Consider the following 16,732-nt stretch of genomic DNA (forward strand, 5'->3'; position numbering starts at 1 on the left):
TTCTATAATCGACACTGACTAATCTTCTTTTGCTTTACATTCATAACAAAACTGAAAAATGTGCCTTATTGAAAGTAATACTGCCAGAACCTATAAAACATGTAAAAGACATAATGTGTAGCATTTTTGTAATAAACATGGTTTATTCATATAAATATGAAGCTATGACTTTTTCAGAATTTTACAAAACGATTAAGTACTCTTTGAATTTTTAATAATATGTTATTAACAACAATTTAGATACGGAAATATTTATTGTAAATTTATTATTAATATAGAGTTTTTCCAAAATACATAGGTTTTTGTCACATTGTACCTGAAAAACAAAAAATAATTCATCTGTGACATGTCTACAGTATATACAATATAATATGCTGCAAAATTTAAAAAAATTACAATAATTTCAATAAATTACAATAATTGAAGGAGCGTATTGAAGGAACGATACAGGAATTGAAGGAAAAACCTACTGAGTGAGAGAAGTGGACAAATACAACAACACAAGACAAAAATTTGTTCCAATATCTTAGGATAGTGTTAAACACAAATTATATTGTATTGTATGAGAAATTACTACAAGAAATAATACCAGACATATCAATATATACAGGGTGAGCCAGAACACCTGTGCCACTGATCGTAGCAGCAAGTGAAGATAAAGACTTCTTTTTAACTGTACTCTCCCTATTTTGGGGAACAAGTGATAAAACTCCAAATGTTACCCAAAATAGTTAAGGACCTACCCATCCAAAAAATAACTAAGAAAGTTCCATCCCCAAACAATTTTGACATTTAAAAATTATTTACATTTTGAAAATTAAAAAAATTATAACTAAAACGTATTAAATACAACTGTATGGTGTGCATTACACGAAATTTTTAAATGTTGAATTTTTTGGAACTGAACTTTCTTAGTTATTTTTTGGATGTGTCGGTTGGGGGTAACTATTTTGGGTAATAATTGAAGTTTTATAACTTATTCAATAAAGTAACAATAACAAATCTTGTTAAAGCTATTTTATTTAGAGGGATACAGTTGAAACAGGATTTCTATCTTCAATTATTACATCGCTACAATTACTACAATCCTGTATATAAATACAGTTTGCCTTGTATCGTATTTCCTTAATGATTACAGGTACAGCAATAAAATTTGTTTTATCATTACTGCATCTATAAATCTACCTTTTTTAAGTAAATACCTATTTTTGTCATGTCAGGGTGATAGCCCACAAAGAGAGAGAAGGAAATCTTAAATTTGAGCTTAGGTTGAGTAGTACATCAAATTAAAGGTCTCTATTAGTAGAGTACAATGCCGCAAATCTTACCTGAAAAGGTTCACTCTTTAAATAATTACATTGGTTTGAAGTTTGAAACATTGAAACATTTACAATCTAGGTCCTGTTCTAGGTGGTTTAATATTCATAATTTTCTTTACTCTTATTCTTCTTTAACTTTCACAACTTAGGTAAAAAGTAGATTTAGAGGTGCAGTCATGATTTATTATCACCGTCATGTTTTATGGCTGTGATTAGTTTTCTCTGTGCTGAAGACTTAAAAGCAATTGACATTCATCGTCAAATCAGTGAAGTTTGTGGTGAAAACATGAGTGAAGGAATGGTGCGGAAATGGGTTAGGGCCATCAAAGATGGCCGCACAAACGTTCATGATGAGGAATGAAGTGGGCGACATTCAGTCATTACCGATGATCTCATTCAAAAAGTGAACTGTAAAGTGAAAGAGAACAGACGGTTCACAATTTTCGTCCTTAGCTGAAAAATTTCCTGCTGTATCAAGAAGTGTTCTCTATGAAATTGTGTCTGAACGTTTAAATTATCAGAAACTGTGTTCACAGTGGGTACCGAAAATGTTGAATGATGAGCACAAAACTAAACGATTGGGCTTTCTCGAGCGTTACAGTAACGAGGGCGATGATTTTTTTTTGAAGCCATATCATTACAGGCGATGAAACGTGGGTCGCTTACGTTACACTAGAATCAAAACAACAGTCAATGGAATGGCGGCATTCAACATCTCCTAGGAAAGTCAAATTCAAGCAAACAATTTCTGCCCAGAAAATCATGTGCACTGTCTTTTGGGACAGACAGGGTGTGTTGTTGGTCATGGTGAAACGATTAATGCAGCCGCGTACTGTGAAACTTAAAAAAAACTGTGCCGCGCAATTTAAAACAAAAGGCATGGCATGCTAAGTGCAGGCGTCGTTTTGCTCCACAATAATGCTCGTCCACATTTAGCAAATCAAACGCAAGAGCTCATCACTTCATTTGGATGGGAACAATTGGATCATCCTCCATACAGTCCCGATCTAGCACCTAGCGACTACCATTTGTTTCTGCACTTGAAGACGCATTTGGCGGGGAAAGGTCATACCAATGATGAAGAAGTAAAAACGTCTGTGCAACAGTGGTTGTCCAGTCTGGCGGCAAGCTTCTTTGACGACGGCATACAAAAGCTGGTCCCAAGATACGACAAGTGCCTTAATAATAATGGAAATTATGTAGAGAAGTAGAGGAAAGAATGCTCTTTCAGGTAAATAAAGTTTTGTTTGAAAAATTTACTTGTTGATTTTTTTATATCAAAACGGTACTTACTTTAAAAACATGCCTTATATATTCTACAAGTACCAAGTACAAAGCATACACAGGTAAAATCATGAAAAAATACTAATTACTAGAAAAGTGGGTGACAGATAGCTCGGTCATGAAAGGGTTAAGGAACAGTTTATAAGACTAACCTGACATTCATTTATGAAATAATCCATATATAAATCATTGAAAAAACCTCAACTATATTATAAAAAATGCAAAAAAATTCGTAAACAAATATAAATGATTTAAAATATTATAAATAATATTAATTTTGTTTGCCTATGGATTCCATGTAAATGCTATTCAACTGCAATGCTTCACACATGGAAGACATACTCACCGCATTAACTTCACCTTCGTCATACCACACGTTGATGTAGGGGTGCAGTAGAGCCTCGTCTACAGATATCCGCTTCTCCGGGTCTATGACCAGCATACGGGATAGCAGATCCCTGGCCTGGCTCGCTGGAACAGTACAGTTACACTTCAACTACACTGAATTCCAATATTCCATCTTCAGATGTTAATATATATATATATATGATAAGAGTAAATATAAAGTTTATGTACGCAAAGTGTTCAGCAATTTCACCATTTCTTACCACTATAATAATTCAACACATTCACAACGAAATGGCTCACCAAAAATCATGTGACAAAAATTGTCTAATGTCCTCTAAATTGAAGACTCTTGGAGCAATTGGAAAAACTTATAAATGCTACTAAATGTAAAGAATACAATACTTTTCCAATTTATTTATTTTTGGACGAGGCCTTTCAAAACCGAAGGTTTCATCATCAGGCGACTCCACAAATATATATTTAATTAATTTTTATTACAGTTAAAATACTATAAGGTATAAATATGCAAATACTAAGATTTTGGAAATATTTCAGCCAGTACGAAAAATTAGATAAGGCTACAGTATAATTTTTGAATAAATTGAGAAGAAAGAAGACTGGAATTTTAAATAGGGCCTAAATTTTTTTAATAATGCAATTTTTTTTAAACATACAAATAAAACTGTCACTTACAGAACAAGCAATTTTAGGAAACCCTAAAGACAAAATTTCAAATGATAATAAATCGGGAATTTATAAAATTGGATGCGATGACTGTGACAAAATTTATATTGGACAAACAAAAAGAACAATAAAAACACGATTTAAAGAGCATTTATAGCACACAAAATATGGAAGAGTTGAAAAATCTGATGTAGCCAAGCACTGCATCAAATCAGGATACAGAACATCAATTAAAAATCTGAACTTAATAAAAGAAGTGACAAAACCAATTAACTTAAATGCTTGGGAAACACTACACATAAACATAAATAAAAGAAAACTCATAAACAATGAAGAAGGCCCTATTGAAAATTCCAGTCTTCTTTCTTCTCAATTTATTTAAAAATTATACTGTAGCCATATCTAATTTTTCATACTGGCTGAAATATTTCCAAAATCTTTGTATCTACATATTTACACCATATGGTATTTTAATTGTAATAAAAATTATGTAAATATTTTTTTGTGGTGTCGCCTGATGATGAAACCTTTGGTTTCGTAAGGCCTCATCCGAAAAATAAATAAATTTGAAATGTATTGCCCTCTAAATTCTTTGATTAACGTTTGTTTCTCCTGGTTGAAATGGCTGTTTGAAGAGTAGGCAGGAAATACAAGATTAATAAAACCACTTTTAAAACAAAAAACACCCATAAGCAAAGTCTTGTAAAAACCAAATAAAAAATGGAACAGAGGACTCAAACTGTCTTTATAGTATATCATGTTATTTGTAATAGGGAATACATAGGCAAAACAAAAAGACCACTAAATGTGAGAGTTAAAGAACATTAAAAGAAAACTTGAAAAAAGGGAAAAGTATAAAATTGCTCGTCACTGCTGGTCTGAAACTTCACGTTAAAAGGGATGAAACCAATATAATACACTGCTAGAACTTTTTAAAACATGCAAACTTCATAAATAAAATTAGCAGGGCAACCGCTAAGTCAACTTCTGTTGAGGTTAGGCCACTTTGACTATGAATATTAAAACAAAGAGCTAACAAGAGAAACTAAAACCATTTAAGTAATCAAACAAACCTCAATCAATAAAATTACAAACCTGGAGGCCACTAATATAAGGTAGGTCTAAGTTGTTTATTCATTTAATGTTTTCATTTAGATATTGCTTGTTTCCCAAAAATCTACTTTATTAAAACTAATATAACATATTACTTAAAAATGAATAGAGATGACGAAACAAAATATTTTCATAGATCCTTATTACACTAAATACCAGTTCCTTACATTAAAAAAAATATCTTTAATGAAAAAAATCCATTGCTTTTAAAATTTTTAGTACTAACTAAAAAAAATCATAATTTGTTTCTAATGTTTTAAAACCCCCATGAATGGAACTACAAAAATATAGTACAGTTTAATAAAGGTGAAAATGAGGTAAAAACTCCCAATTTTTACAGATTGCACAGAATTACTTGAAAATGTGCATACTACCTCATCTGACCATTTGACCAGAGCTTCAAAAGTGATACTGTCTCAATGTGTGCTTTTTGACATTTCGAGGTAAAAACTGCCCTTGTATGAAAAAATTCAAAAAGTTCAGATTTACAAATTTTAAAGATTTAATTTGTGTTTAAACATGTTTGATAAAGTGCCTTTCAAGTGTTTTAATACAATATATAAAATTAAATTACTTTTCTACCCTTAAAAACATCCGCTCATTAAACAGTTGCAACCCTTAAAATTTTTTACAGATATACATACATATGATAAATTTTGACTTCTCAAAGTTTTCAATTGTTGTATGATTATATTGTAGCCTAACTTTGAAAATTCCTCCTAAAACCCTTATAGAAGACCTACTCCTTATAAAAAATACTATCTATTATTGAAACATAGTTATAAAAGTTATATTTGTTGAAAAGTTGCTTGCGAATTATATTTGGATGAGGATCACACTCAAGAAGATGAAGATCCAGACAATCCTTCTTATGCAACTGGAGATAAATGGTCAGTTGTGATGTTTTTGAAACACATTAGGTACTTTTCTCAAAAAGTTCTTCCTAGATCATTGAAATTTGAAACACATGTGTAGGAAATGCTTATGTACAATCACTTCAGTTGGTTTTTTTAATTACTTATTGTTTTTGTTTTATGACTTTTTGTGTATGATTTTTGAAATGTTTCAAAACATGTTTTGAAAACAATTATTTCTCTAATGAAGAAAGAATGATTCCCACTGGATGGTCTTACTAATTAGTATATAAATAAGTGTTAAAAAATACCACATCTCTATCTGCAGTGGTTCCAGAGAAAAATGTACCTAAGCTAACATGGACGGAGATAGGGAGGTGTGCTCCCCTTAACCTGTTAACATTAATCAAATATTTATTCAAATTTAAGCTTCTAAATCCTTCCAAACTCCCAAAAATTAATTGGAATTACACTTAATTTTAATGTTTGCCGACAAGTAATACATTTTAATACCGATTTTTTTCTTAAAAATCAAGAAAACAATTTTAATTTGATTGTAAACCTGTTAATTATCAAGCTAATGACTTTTACCTATGCTCAAAAGGTTTATTCAATTAATTAAAAAATGTGACCTAAGTTTTTCTTTCTTAAAGCTTTCATTCTTTCACTAAATGACATTGAAAGTTTCAAATTAGCTATCTTGAAAATCAACTTCAACTAGTGTTATAATTCGGTTTATATACCAACTAGAAAGATAAAAAAAATCAATTTCTTTGTTTTTACATTCTACCAGCTTCTTCTTATTGCAATCAAATGCTTAATTTATGAATAAACACTTCAAAACTTAATTATTAGAGTGTTTGTTCATAAATTACAAATTCTTTGTTTTTGTTATAGTTTTATATTTACTTCTTACTATTTTTGTACTTATAGTTTTTAAGATATTTCAAAACACTTACTAAAAAAAAGCACATTTGGACTAAAAACGACAATCTTTAGACACCAATATCTCAAAAAGTTTTGACTGTACAAAGCATTCTTATAGAAAACTTTTTGCTTAGAATTTGCCTTTTTCTTGAATGATGTTATTTTTTACTAAAACATTTCCAACGCTTAGAAGGGGTGGCATCCATTCCTAGGGTAAAAGCATACATCGGCACTATATCACTTTTGTTTCATGGGCTACTACCTGTCTATAGTCCAAATTTCACACCAATACATCCAATCTGAAAAAATTGGTAGCAAATCAAGGTCCTAAGTAATGTTGAAAGTGAGTAATGTTATAATATACGTAACATTACGGTCTTATGGCAGTTACTGCAAACCTTAAAGTGATTTATACAAACTGACAATCATGTTCAGGGAAAACTAACTAACTGTAAAACTATTATGTGATTTCAATTTATTTTTAATGGATGAAATAAATAAAAACTTGATCTGATACTTCAACCTTTTTTCATCTTATTGTACGTCAACACTGATGAGGGCTTCATTATCAGTAGATCTGCTCTGTTAAGTTAACCAGTGATTTTAGAGCAACCATGTTCTGTTCTAGTTGAAATCATGAGGACAGGTCACTTGATCTTCTATTCATCAACTTTAAATCCCTTTCATCTTCAAGACTAATTATTTTTTCCTTCTCAACAACTTCTTAAGAATTTTATATTCTTCCTGTTAGCAGAGTTTCACAAAAAATGTTTCTTTCTTTAGAAGAGGTTTTACTAATACAAGTTTGCACATATATATAAAACTTATCTGCATAAATGGTATGGGTCAAATATCATATAACACAGGAAGTTGATGCAAAATAAATATTATTTATTGATGCATGCTATTTCCTTCCCCAGCATAAATAAAAGTGTATGAGTTATAAAATCAAATCATGAATATTTCACCCTACCGTATGTAGTTTTTATTTGTATTACTGTCTCAAGATCAGTCCTCCCAACCAAGGGCCCATTATTTCATGAATGACAGTATTCTTTGTATTCTATCCAGGTTTTTTAACATATTGGAAATGAGGAGCAATATAATATTGATTACTTAGTGCCATAAGTGCAGTAATCCAATTAGTGATCAAGTTAAGTCGAAATATCTTTTCTTTAAGAAAAGAAATTGTTTTAATTTTGCAAAAGTTAAATTTACTGACTAATTTTTTGTATGTTATAATAAAGGTGTTTTAATTGAAAGTCAAAGATATATTGTAAAAACTAGTTAATAAATGGTTGTTCAATCCAGCTGTGAAAAGTCTCATCTTCAACTTGATACTGTGCTTGTTCTTAAATTCCTTGGTAGTAATTTAGGAATTCAATCCCCTATTGTTTTTTTTTCACTGAATATTAAGAAAGACAATGTACTAGGATTCATCCCAGTAAACTTAAATGTGTCCTGGTGATTACAGTATTATACTTTAAGCATTGTGAATGTTGTGCGAGTTCAGACCATAGGCTCTTAGCAGGACCCGTCTCTTGTCCTTCCTTATAACTCATAAGTTTTAAAATAACTGAGTGAATATTTTTTTTTGTTTTCCTCACAATTAACTCTACAAAACTGTCTGTAAGAACTGACTATAAACTTCCATGAGATTTTACATTGAAATTACAAATTAACGATCACTGACCCTCAAAAGGAATCTGTTTCATCTTCCAACTGTAATTGTACACTATCTTCAAATATTTTTACATGCAGGTACATCTATATCAGAAGATGGAAGTTTTGGCTATCGCTCACCGCTATCTTCAGGGTTTAGGAGCATCTCATCCATAATCAAAGGAAAAAATCATTGTTATTAAGATTAGACCTACTATTTAAAGGTGTACTTACAGATATATTGACACAATTTATAAAATCATCATCCATGTCCTCACCATTTTCATAAGTTGGTTTTTCTGTGTCACTACTTTGGATGGAAGAGGGAACACTGGCGGTGTTTTCAAAATCAGTAAGATCTGAATCCAACAAGACATCTTCAATTTCTTGTTCACCAATTTTGAATAAATTTGGCCAAAGGCTAGTAACAACTAAAGAAAAATAAATCACCAATAAAACAATATTAAAGAACTTATACAAAAAAAATAAAATGATAAATCCCACATGGTAAACTAAGGTTATAAGCCAGCAGAATTAAAACTCATCATATGGTGGAAGGAGAACACCTGCACTGACGTTGAACGTAGGAATAGTCCCAGCAGAAAACATAACGACCCAACTGAGGGCCTGTATTAAACAATAAAAATGTACAATCACTTTTTTAGAAATTTTATTGTTAATAACATACAAATACAGTATGGTAATAAGGGAGAAAATGTATAGATATTTATTGTTTTTGATCAAAATTTGTATTAATTTTTATCATTGTGAAAGCGTTAAATCTGATAATATAGTCTACTGTACCTAAAAGAAAAAATATATAGAACATAGGGTTAGCTACTCTTTGGAGACCAGCTAACTATTTATCATCAAAGATTATGTTGACTAACGGAGACTAATCAATTGTACATTCTTGATGGTCAACAGTATGAAAAAGACCAGCTGACAGCAGACTATATCACTAACCCATTCGGGACTAAAGATGAGCTGCACCTATCACGATGGTAAACGGTAGTGTCGAAGGTGAGTTATTTGTTGTATAATTAGTAGCAGTAGACAGGGGCACTGCAAAATTAGCATCCTCATTCAGGGGAACGCTTTACATACAATCTCTGACGCCTCCAAGATTTTTCTTTGAAAAACCCTTCAGGAACTTCAAAGAAGGCTTGATCAGATGGAAAGAAACCTCATCTACAACAGAACTTGAACAGTTTATGGATGGTTCTAGAAAATAAAGTGGCACAAGTGCTGGGATTGTGAGAGTGAGACCATGTAGGGAACTGGTGGTCCCTATGGATTCTTATCCCACAGTTTTTCAGGCAGAAGTCACAGCTATTATGGAATGTACTCGTGAGAATCTTCGTCTACGGTATAGGAGTAATATGATTAGCATTTTCACAGATAGCCCGCAGCATTAAAGGCATTGGACTCTTATGTGATTAACTCCAAACTTGTCTGCGATTGTCAAGTCATTTCTTTCCTTGGTAGAACCAACAATGTGACTGTTTCTTGGATTCCCGGTCATGAGGAGGTCTTTGGGAACAAAAGAGCTGATGTCCTGGCCGACTTGGACTCAGCGTTCAACATGACGTGGCCTCAACCATTCTGTGGTATTTCTAGGTGTGAATTCTTTGGGGCTATCTTGAAGTGGGTTCATGCTGAACATGATAGAAGGTGGAGGCTGCATCTGGCATCTGAGAATGATCAGTCTGAGTTGCCTTCCCCTAGGGTGGCGTCTGACCTCCTCTCCTGAAGTAGATCGGTGTCTTCTCAATTTGTGGGTTTAATTATGGGACATGGTCACCTGAGGAAGCATCTTAACAGAGTCAGCATTCTCCAGGAGGATCCTCTCTGTAGAATCTGTATGACAAGCAGGACGACTCTGCTGAATATCTACTGTTTTTTTTTTTTACAGTTTGTTGAACTGTTGAAACTGTTAACTGGTTGGCCTCATGGTATACTTCTGGGGTGCAAAAAAACCCTTGAGGCTTAAATGCATGGAAATAGGCCGCCCCTTGAAGAAGAAACAATAGATGGAAAAATTGGACGTAGTCAACAAAAGTATGGAAATATCGTGATTTTATACACAATACTTGATTTGAAATACATATATTCTACATTTATGTTCGTGTATTGCAGCTCTTCCATTCAGGGAGAAGAGCTGACCAGCAGTACACATGTTACTGATCTGTAAAATGTGTTTTATCTTTATTCAACTACAAGAATCGACAAATATAAGTTTATAATACAGGATGTTACAAAAAGAATATACATATTCGCCCAGTTTATAGTCTAGTTTATATTAATAGATCCTAGATGTCTTCTGTATTGCTTGGTATCCGCAATATTTTAAAATGGTAACTCCAATAGAAATTATTTTGTGTCCTCAAGTTTGCAAAATGCAATTCCGTTTACAGTGCATAGACATTTAGGTTGAGGTACCAAATTGATTCTCCCAATGGGCGCAAAATTCACAAATTGGAAGTTATCGACAGTTTTTAGATACAGGATATGTATGTAAAGGCCTGGCTGCCCTCATGTTTAAAGAAAATTTTACACGAATTGAAACTGCTTTCCAACGTAGTCCTTCAAAATTAAGTCGTCATGCCAGTAGGGAGTTACAACTGCCTACAACAGCAATTTGGTGTGTTTTGAGACATAGGTTGGTTATGTAGCTGTACAAGTTACAGCTCTTACAGGCTCTGCGTCCTGATGGCAAACACAAACGTGTGACATTTTGTAACGAGGTTCTTGATAATATTGACAATGATAACACTTTCCATGTTAGTGATCAGGTTAACAAACACAATGTTCGAATTTGAGGCATACAAGACCCCACATGCATCCATTGAACATGTACGAGATTCGCCCCACTCTTCTTCGATGGTTAACAGTCAGCAATATCTCGATGTTATAAGAATGGTTGTTCCCAAGGCATGGAATATCTGAATGAAATTCTACTGAACCGTTGGATTGGTAGTCAAGAAGCTGGCGACTTAGCATGTTTCACCTGAGCTCCACGGTCACCAGATTTCATACCCTTGTGACTTCTTCTGTGGGGTTTCGTTAAAGATAATGAGATAATGTTTATGTACCACCACTCCCACAGGACACAGAAGAGTTGAAGAACTGGATCCGTACTGCCATAACATCAACGACAAAGGCCATGCTTATTCCAGTATGGGAGGTATTTGAGTATTGATGTGATATTGTTCGTGTTGCTGATAGAGTACATATCAAACATCTGTAATCTAAACTTGAGAGGTTCATAAATATGAGTGTTAAGTTTCATATTCGTATGTCTTAAAGTTTAATAAATATAGTATATGCATGCATTCGAAAATGTATATTCTTTTGAAACACCCTGTATTTATACAATTTTATACACTAAGTTTTGTGCAAAATTAACCTGTTTTCTACTCTAAAAAAAAAAAAAAATACTCACTCTTAGGGTCCAATAAACAGGGTCAATTTTTCAATCCTGAATGGGTTAATGAGTTGTTGGTTATGTCAAAAGGTTCATTAATTAAATAAAGAGTATGGGTATTGATGATTTACACAATGAGATTTATTATTCTCTAAATATGCCATCACTATAATTTTCATTTTTATGCGATCTGAAGGGTAATCCATTATTTTGCTTCACATGCAGATTAAAACTAAAAATGTTACCATGAATAAAACCTGCAAAAAGTTTGGAGAATTTTAAACAAACGTTTAATATCTTTATTATTACATTGTAACTTACAATCCTTTAGGTATGATTATATTTTTATCTTGATGTTATGGTTATCAATATTAGAATGCACTTAATGTTTGTTGAATGTGAATACTTTAGTTTGTAGGCTATAATAAACATAATATTGAAATTTTTCAGAAATCCTATACATCTATGTGCATTGATACCTAAACCTTAGGTACCGGTATATCCAAATTAAAAAGTAAAATAATTGGATTATGAGTATTTACATATTACTGTTATTTCTCACTAGAACGTTTATTATCTATTATTTTGTTATATCAGAAGAACAAAAAATAACTCAAAGTAAGGAAGATCTTGTGTAAAACCTACGATAGGAGAATATTAAAATTATCTACTTAAACACTAATACCACTAAACCACTAATGTGATATTAAAACCTCAAATCAACTATTTGTGAAATTAAAATTAACTTTCAGATATTAATGTATAAGTACTAGTAACTACAAGAATTAGTCGTGCAAGATCCAAACTCAACCAAACATTAATTCTACTAATTTAAGAATTGAGCTACCACCATACCTTTAAGTTTGTTATGTTCTGAGGAGTCGGAGGGGAACAGTACATCAGGGAACAAGCGATCGAACGCGTACCCCGGGTACCGCGGCCGGTTCTCCACATAATTGCGTACTGTCGGCTGTAGCCTCTTCATGAAGTCCCCACTCGGTGTACCCAGTTGTTCTTTAATCAGAATAAAAACAATTATAATTAACTTTTAAAACAATACTAGTTTAAATTTATATATTTTTAATCCTTTGCGCATCAACTTGCTATATAATACATCCTAATAATATTATAAATGCGATAGTGCCTTTGTTTGTTTTGTTCTAATGCATAAACTATTCAACTAATTGTACTGAAATTTTACATGGACAATTCCTATTTCCAAAATCCCTCTGTGTAAGCCTCACTGCTCTTTAAAGTAGCAAAATATCCTATCTTGATCTCTAAAGTTGCGAAATATTAATTGAAAGAGAGCCTGTCATGTTGAATCATCTATTTTGTGTAAACATTGATCATTATTTTCAATTTGTTTACATTTATATTGAGTAAATTCTCTAAGTAGTAACCATTTTTTTCACTGTTTTAAATTTAAACATAAGATGGTCACAATTTGACTCTGAAGACTCCCTTTCAAGCAGTTAGCAAGAACTATACTAGATAAAAGCTAGTTCATTACAACTAAACAAAGCATGATGTAAATAAACATAAGCAAATGTCTATTTATTTTATGCCAAGCAGTTTTTGTCCACATATTTAGTGGATGTGCGGTTTATGGATGAACATAAAAATATAAATATAAACTTTAAATAAAATATTTTATTACAAAACCACAATATTCTGTCATTTTGGTTATCTTTGGTACATTTTGCGAACATTTGATCAAAATACATTATGCAATGAGTCTTCAATTTTGCAACTGATTGATTTTTTTAGACAATTTATCTGTTATGTTACAGCAATAAAAATCACGAAAACACATCATAGATAAAGATCAAATATACATGCTAAAATGAAGACTGAATAAGGTCCCAAATGCGCAAGCAGCTACAAACTATTGAGTAAGACATACCAATAATCTTGTTCCACTGGTCGATGTGGTCTGTGCCAGGGAAGAGAACACCACCTCTGATCATCTCTCCCATGATGCAGCCAACTGACCAGATGTCGACATTCTCCTTGTAGCCCATACCCAGTATAACCTGTGATAGGACAGTTGTATTGCTGTGGATGACTAGCCATATAATAAATAAATATGTATGTTAAAAACTGAAAAGTGAGCTCTGATTACAACTCCATAACGTGACTTTGTTTATTTTTATAATAATTTATGCAGTAAAGCAGAGAACAAGATATTAAGCACAAACAAATCCCAGGGTTGGTAGTTAATGCAACAAATACTCACATAGAAAATAACCTTATCGAAGATTGTTAAATCTTGCTACATTGTGTATTATACTGAAATTAAAATTGTAAAATGAATCCAAAAGTTTTTAAGTAAAATTTGTTCTGTTGTGCTTTTAAAATACAAAATTTATAATAAATACTATAAAACTATAAATGTAAAATAAGCAATAAATATATACAAGGGCCATTTGAAAGAATTTAGTTTCGTTCTTTCATGAAAGTTGATAAAAAAATTTTAATGTATACATCCTAAAACTACAACTATACTCTTCAACATAGTTTCCTTCAACATTTAAGCAGTTATAATACCTATACACTAACTTTCAAATTCCTTCTGTAAAAGGTCTCTTGGATAATGGATTGAGCCATCTGTAACCCTCATATTTGAACTCCTCATCATTCTCAAATTGCTGAAAGCGAAACTATTTCTTCATATGCATGAAGAAGTAAAAGTTGCTGAGAGTCAAATCTGAACTGTAAGAACGATTTCAAAAAACAACTTGTTTGATCTATCCCAAAAGGTCTTTGGTTTTCTGAACAGTGTGGGGGAAAATGTGTCATGCAGTAAACTACCAGATCATGACTTTTATTTTTAATCTCCCTTTGTAGGTTTTTAGTGTTGCAATGTATGTATACACATGGAATGACACACCACGATTCATGAATTCTCCCAGCAGTACTCCTTTTGAAATTCAAATTAATGTTGCCATCAACATTTTGCTAGAAAAATCTGGCCGATCTTTCATTGGTTAGTGTTGCAATGAGTTGTACCCCACATATTTGACTGTTCTTTAATCTCAGGATTCACGAACTTAATTCAAGTTTCATATCCAGTTGCAGTTCTGTTTAGAAATAATTCTTCTTTTTGGTCATAACACAAAGTCCAGATCCTAGGTCATTTGTTATTTTTGGTGATCTTCTGAAAAATTTTTCATGACTCATTGAGCCTAACATTTTCAGTAATCTAACTTGTCTATCACTATCTCACATGAAACAGTCTTAGAAGTTTATGGAAATTCATCTGCAAGCTCTGAGATGGGAAAATGTCCATTGATGAGAATTGTCTCAACAAGATCAACAGTGATCACAGCTGGCCTGCCACTTTTAGATAACGTATTGGAAAATGACAGAAAAAACATTCGTACACATCGTAGCATTTGAACGACTTTCATTCTACCATGGCTGAATATTCACTGACCTGATGTGCACATTGGTGCAAGAATGGTGGCACTACACCCTCCACTTGGAGCAAATGGAGTTTACTTTCCTAACGGCCCTTGTAATTATAATACTGATAATATTTATTACTTGAGGTGAACTACTGATATTTACTAATTTCAAAAATATGTCAATTTTTTTGACAAGCCCAAAAATTTCTTTTTTTATTTACAGCCCCTAGATCTGCTGTTTTCTGTACTAATACTATGAACGGAAAAACAACTAAATGTAGTTTAAGGTTATAAAAAAATATTATATTTGCGTTGATATATAAGTTATAGATGAAAAGAAAGAAATAGTTTTGGAATGATAAGTCATCGCTATTAAGATTTAATGAGCACATATAAATGTAATAAGATACCTCAGGCGCTCTGTAGTAGCGGGTGACAACATAAGGTGTCATCATGAATGTAGTGCCTGCCGTCCGAGCCAGTCCAAAGTCAAGGATCTTCAATGTACAGTCTGACTTCACGACTATATTACTCGGTTTTAAATCCTGAAATATCAAAACCAAACTAAAATTAAATATTTAATACATGAATAAATGTTTAAACAGCTGTAAAAACTGAAGATATACAAATACACACAATTAAGACCTAGAAATTCTGCAGAATTAAAAGAATAGTACTGATAAAAAATTGCAATACATATTCCAGGATCAAATCTGTCTGAGATAGTCTAAAACGCTATAGTGCTGAAGTTATTATAATTATACAAAATAATAAGAAATAAATTATAGTTTGCTTTTGTTGATTTGTAATTGTAAGATCACAAATAAATAGGATAACTTGCATTTTGATTAGATAATGAAGGCTTCTTTGAACTCCAGTGTTGCTTGAATATTTTGTCCTAAATTTTCCTTCCCTGCCTTTATCAAAATAATGATTGTTAGGTTAGACAGTTGAGAATGCTTGATCATTTAATTGTGTCAATGTATTGCAGTGCTATGGAGGTTAGTGAAAAATAAGTTATCGCTTTGATTTATGAACTTTTATAACTTTTAAATAGTTATAAAAGTTTTAAATAGTTAATGCTGCTGAATCATGAGCATTGGTTCCACTCAATAAAAAAAAGAAAAATCATACTTCCACTTTTCATTGAGAAAGTGGAACAATCAAACAAGATTCTCTATTATTGAAAGCATCAACTATTACTATAATGATCCATTACTGTATAATATATTTGGGTATTACTCCTAACATGGAATATTAAGCTAGTCCCCAAACTCTTCCTAACATTTATTATGTTCCTATTGTGAAGGGAACACATGTATTTTATACAATGTGTATTTTATACACATGTAACATTGTATAAAACTGGATGTCCTACAACCAAAATAACCAGCTTTTTAATATTCATTATTAGTAATTGTGTTTCATTCTTATTGAGATCCTGAAATATCACCAAAGTCTAATTCTGTGAACCATCATTTCAGTTTCAGTCAAGTAAGAAAAGAAGACAAGTAAAATGAAAATGCGGTATGCATCAATTCCATTTGATCACATTTAAAATTGGTCACTAAGATGTTTTGAGATGTTAAAGAACTTTTAATCCTGACTTCTTTGTATATCACAGGCTTTACAAAACATCTTCAAGAGAATAGGCTACAGGCTTTATGGTTAAATGTATGGTTTAAAACTCAGTAAGTCCGACTT

General features: G+C 32.0%; 1 protein-coding gene across 12 annotated transcripts in view; it reads right to left on the reverse strand.

Annotated features, from left to right (window-relative positions):
- Positions 1-16,732, reverse strand: part of LOC124362406 (stress-activated protein kinase JNK) — a 136,075-nt gene that overhangs the window by 3,371 nt on the left and 115,972 nt on the right. For 10 of the 12 annotated variants that reach the window (XM_046816867.1, XM_046816869.1, XM_046816865.1 and 7 more), the window contains 5 exons: positions 15,439-15,573; positions 13,525-13,654; positions 12,474-12,632; positions 8,470-8,550; positions 2,950-3,074 (listed from right to left, as the gene is read on the reverse strand). In XM_046816867.1, the coding sequence (XP_046672823.1) occupies positions 2,950-3,074; positions 8,470-8,550; positions 12,474-12,632; positions 13,525-13,654; positions 15,439-15,573 (630 nt within the window). The remainder of the gene's footprint in view (positions 1-2,949; positions 3,075-8,469; positions 8,551-12,473; positions 12,633-13,524; positions 13,655-15,438; positions 15,574-16,732) is intronic. The other 2 variants (XM_046816875.1, XM_046816877.1) reach the window with 1 other exon arrangement.

Source organism: Homalodisca vitripennis, chromosome 5 (genome assembly GCF_021130785.1).
Source record: "Homalodisca vitripennis isolate AUS2020 chromosome 5, UT_GWSS_2.1, whole genome shotgun sequence".
Lineage (NCBI taxonomy): Eukaryota > Metazoa > Arthropoda > Insecta > Hemiptera > Cicadellidae > Homalodisca > Homalodisca vitripennis.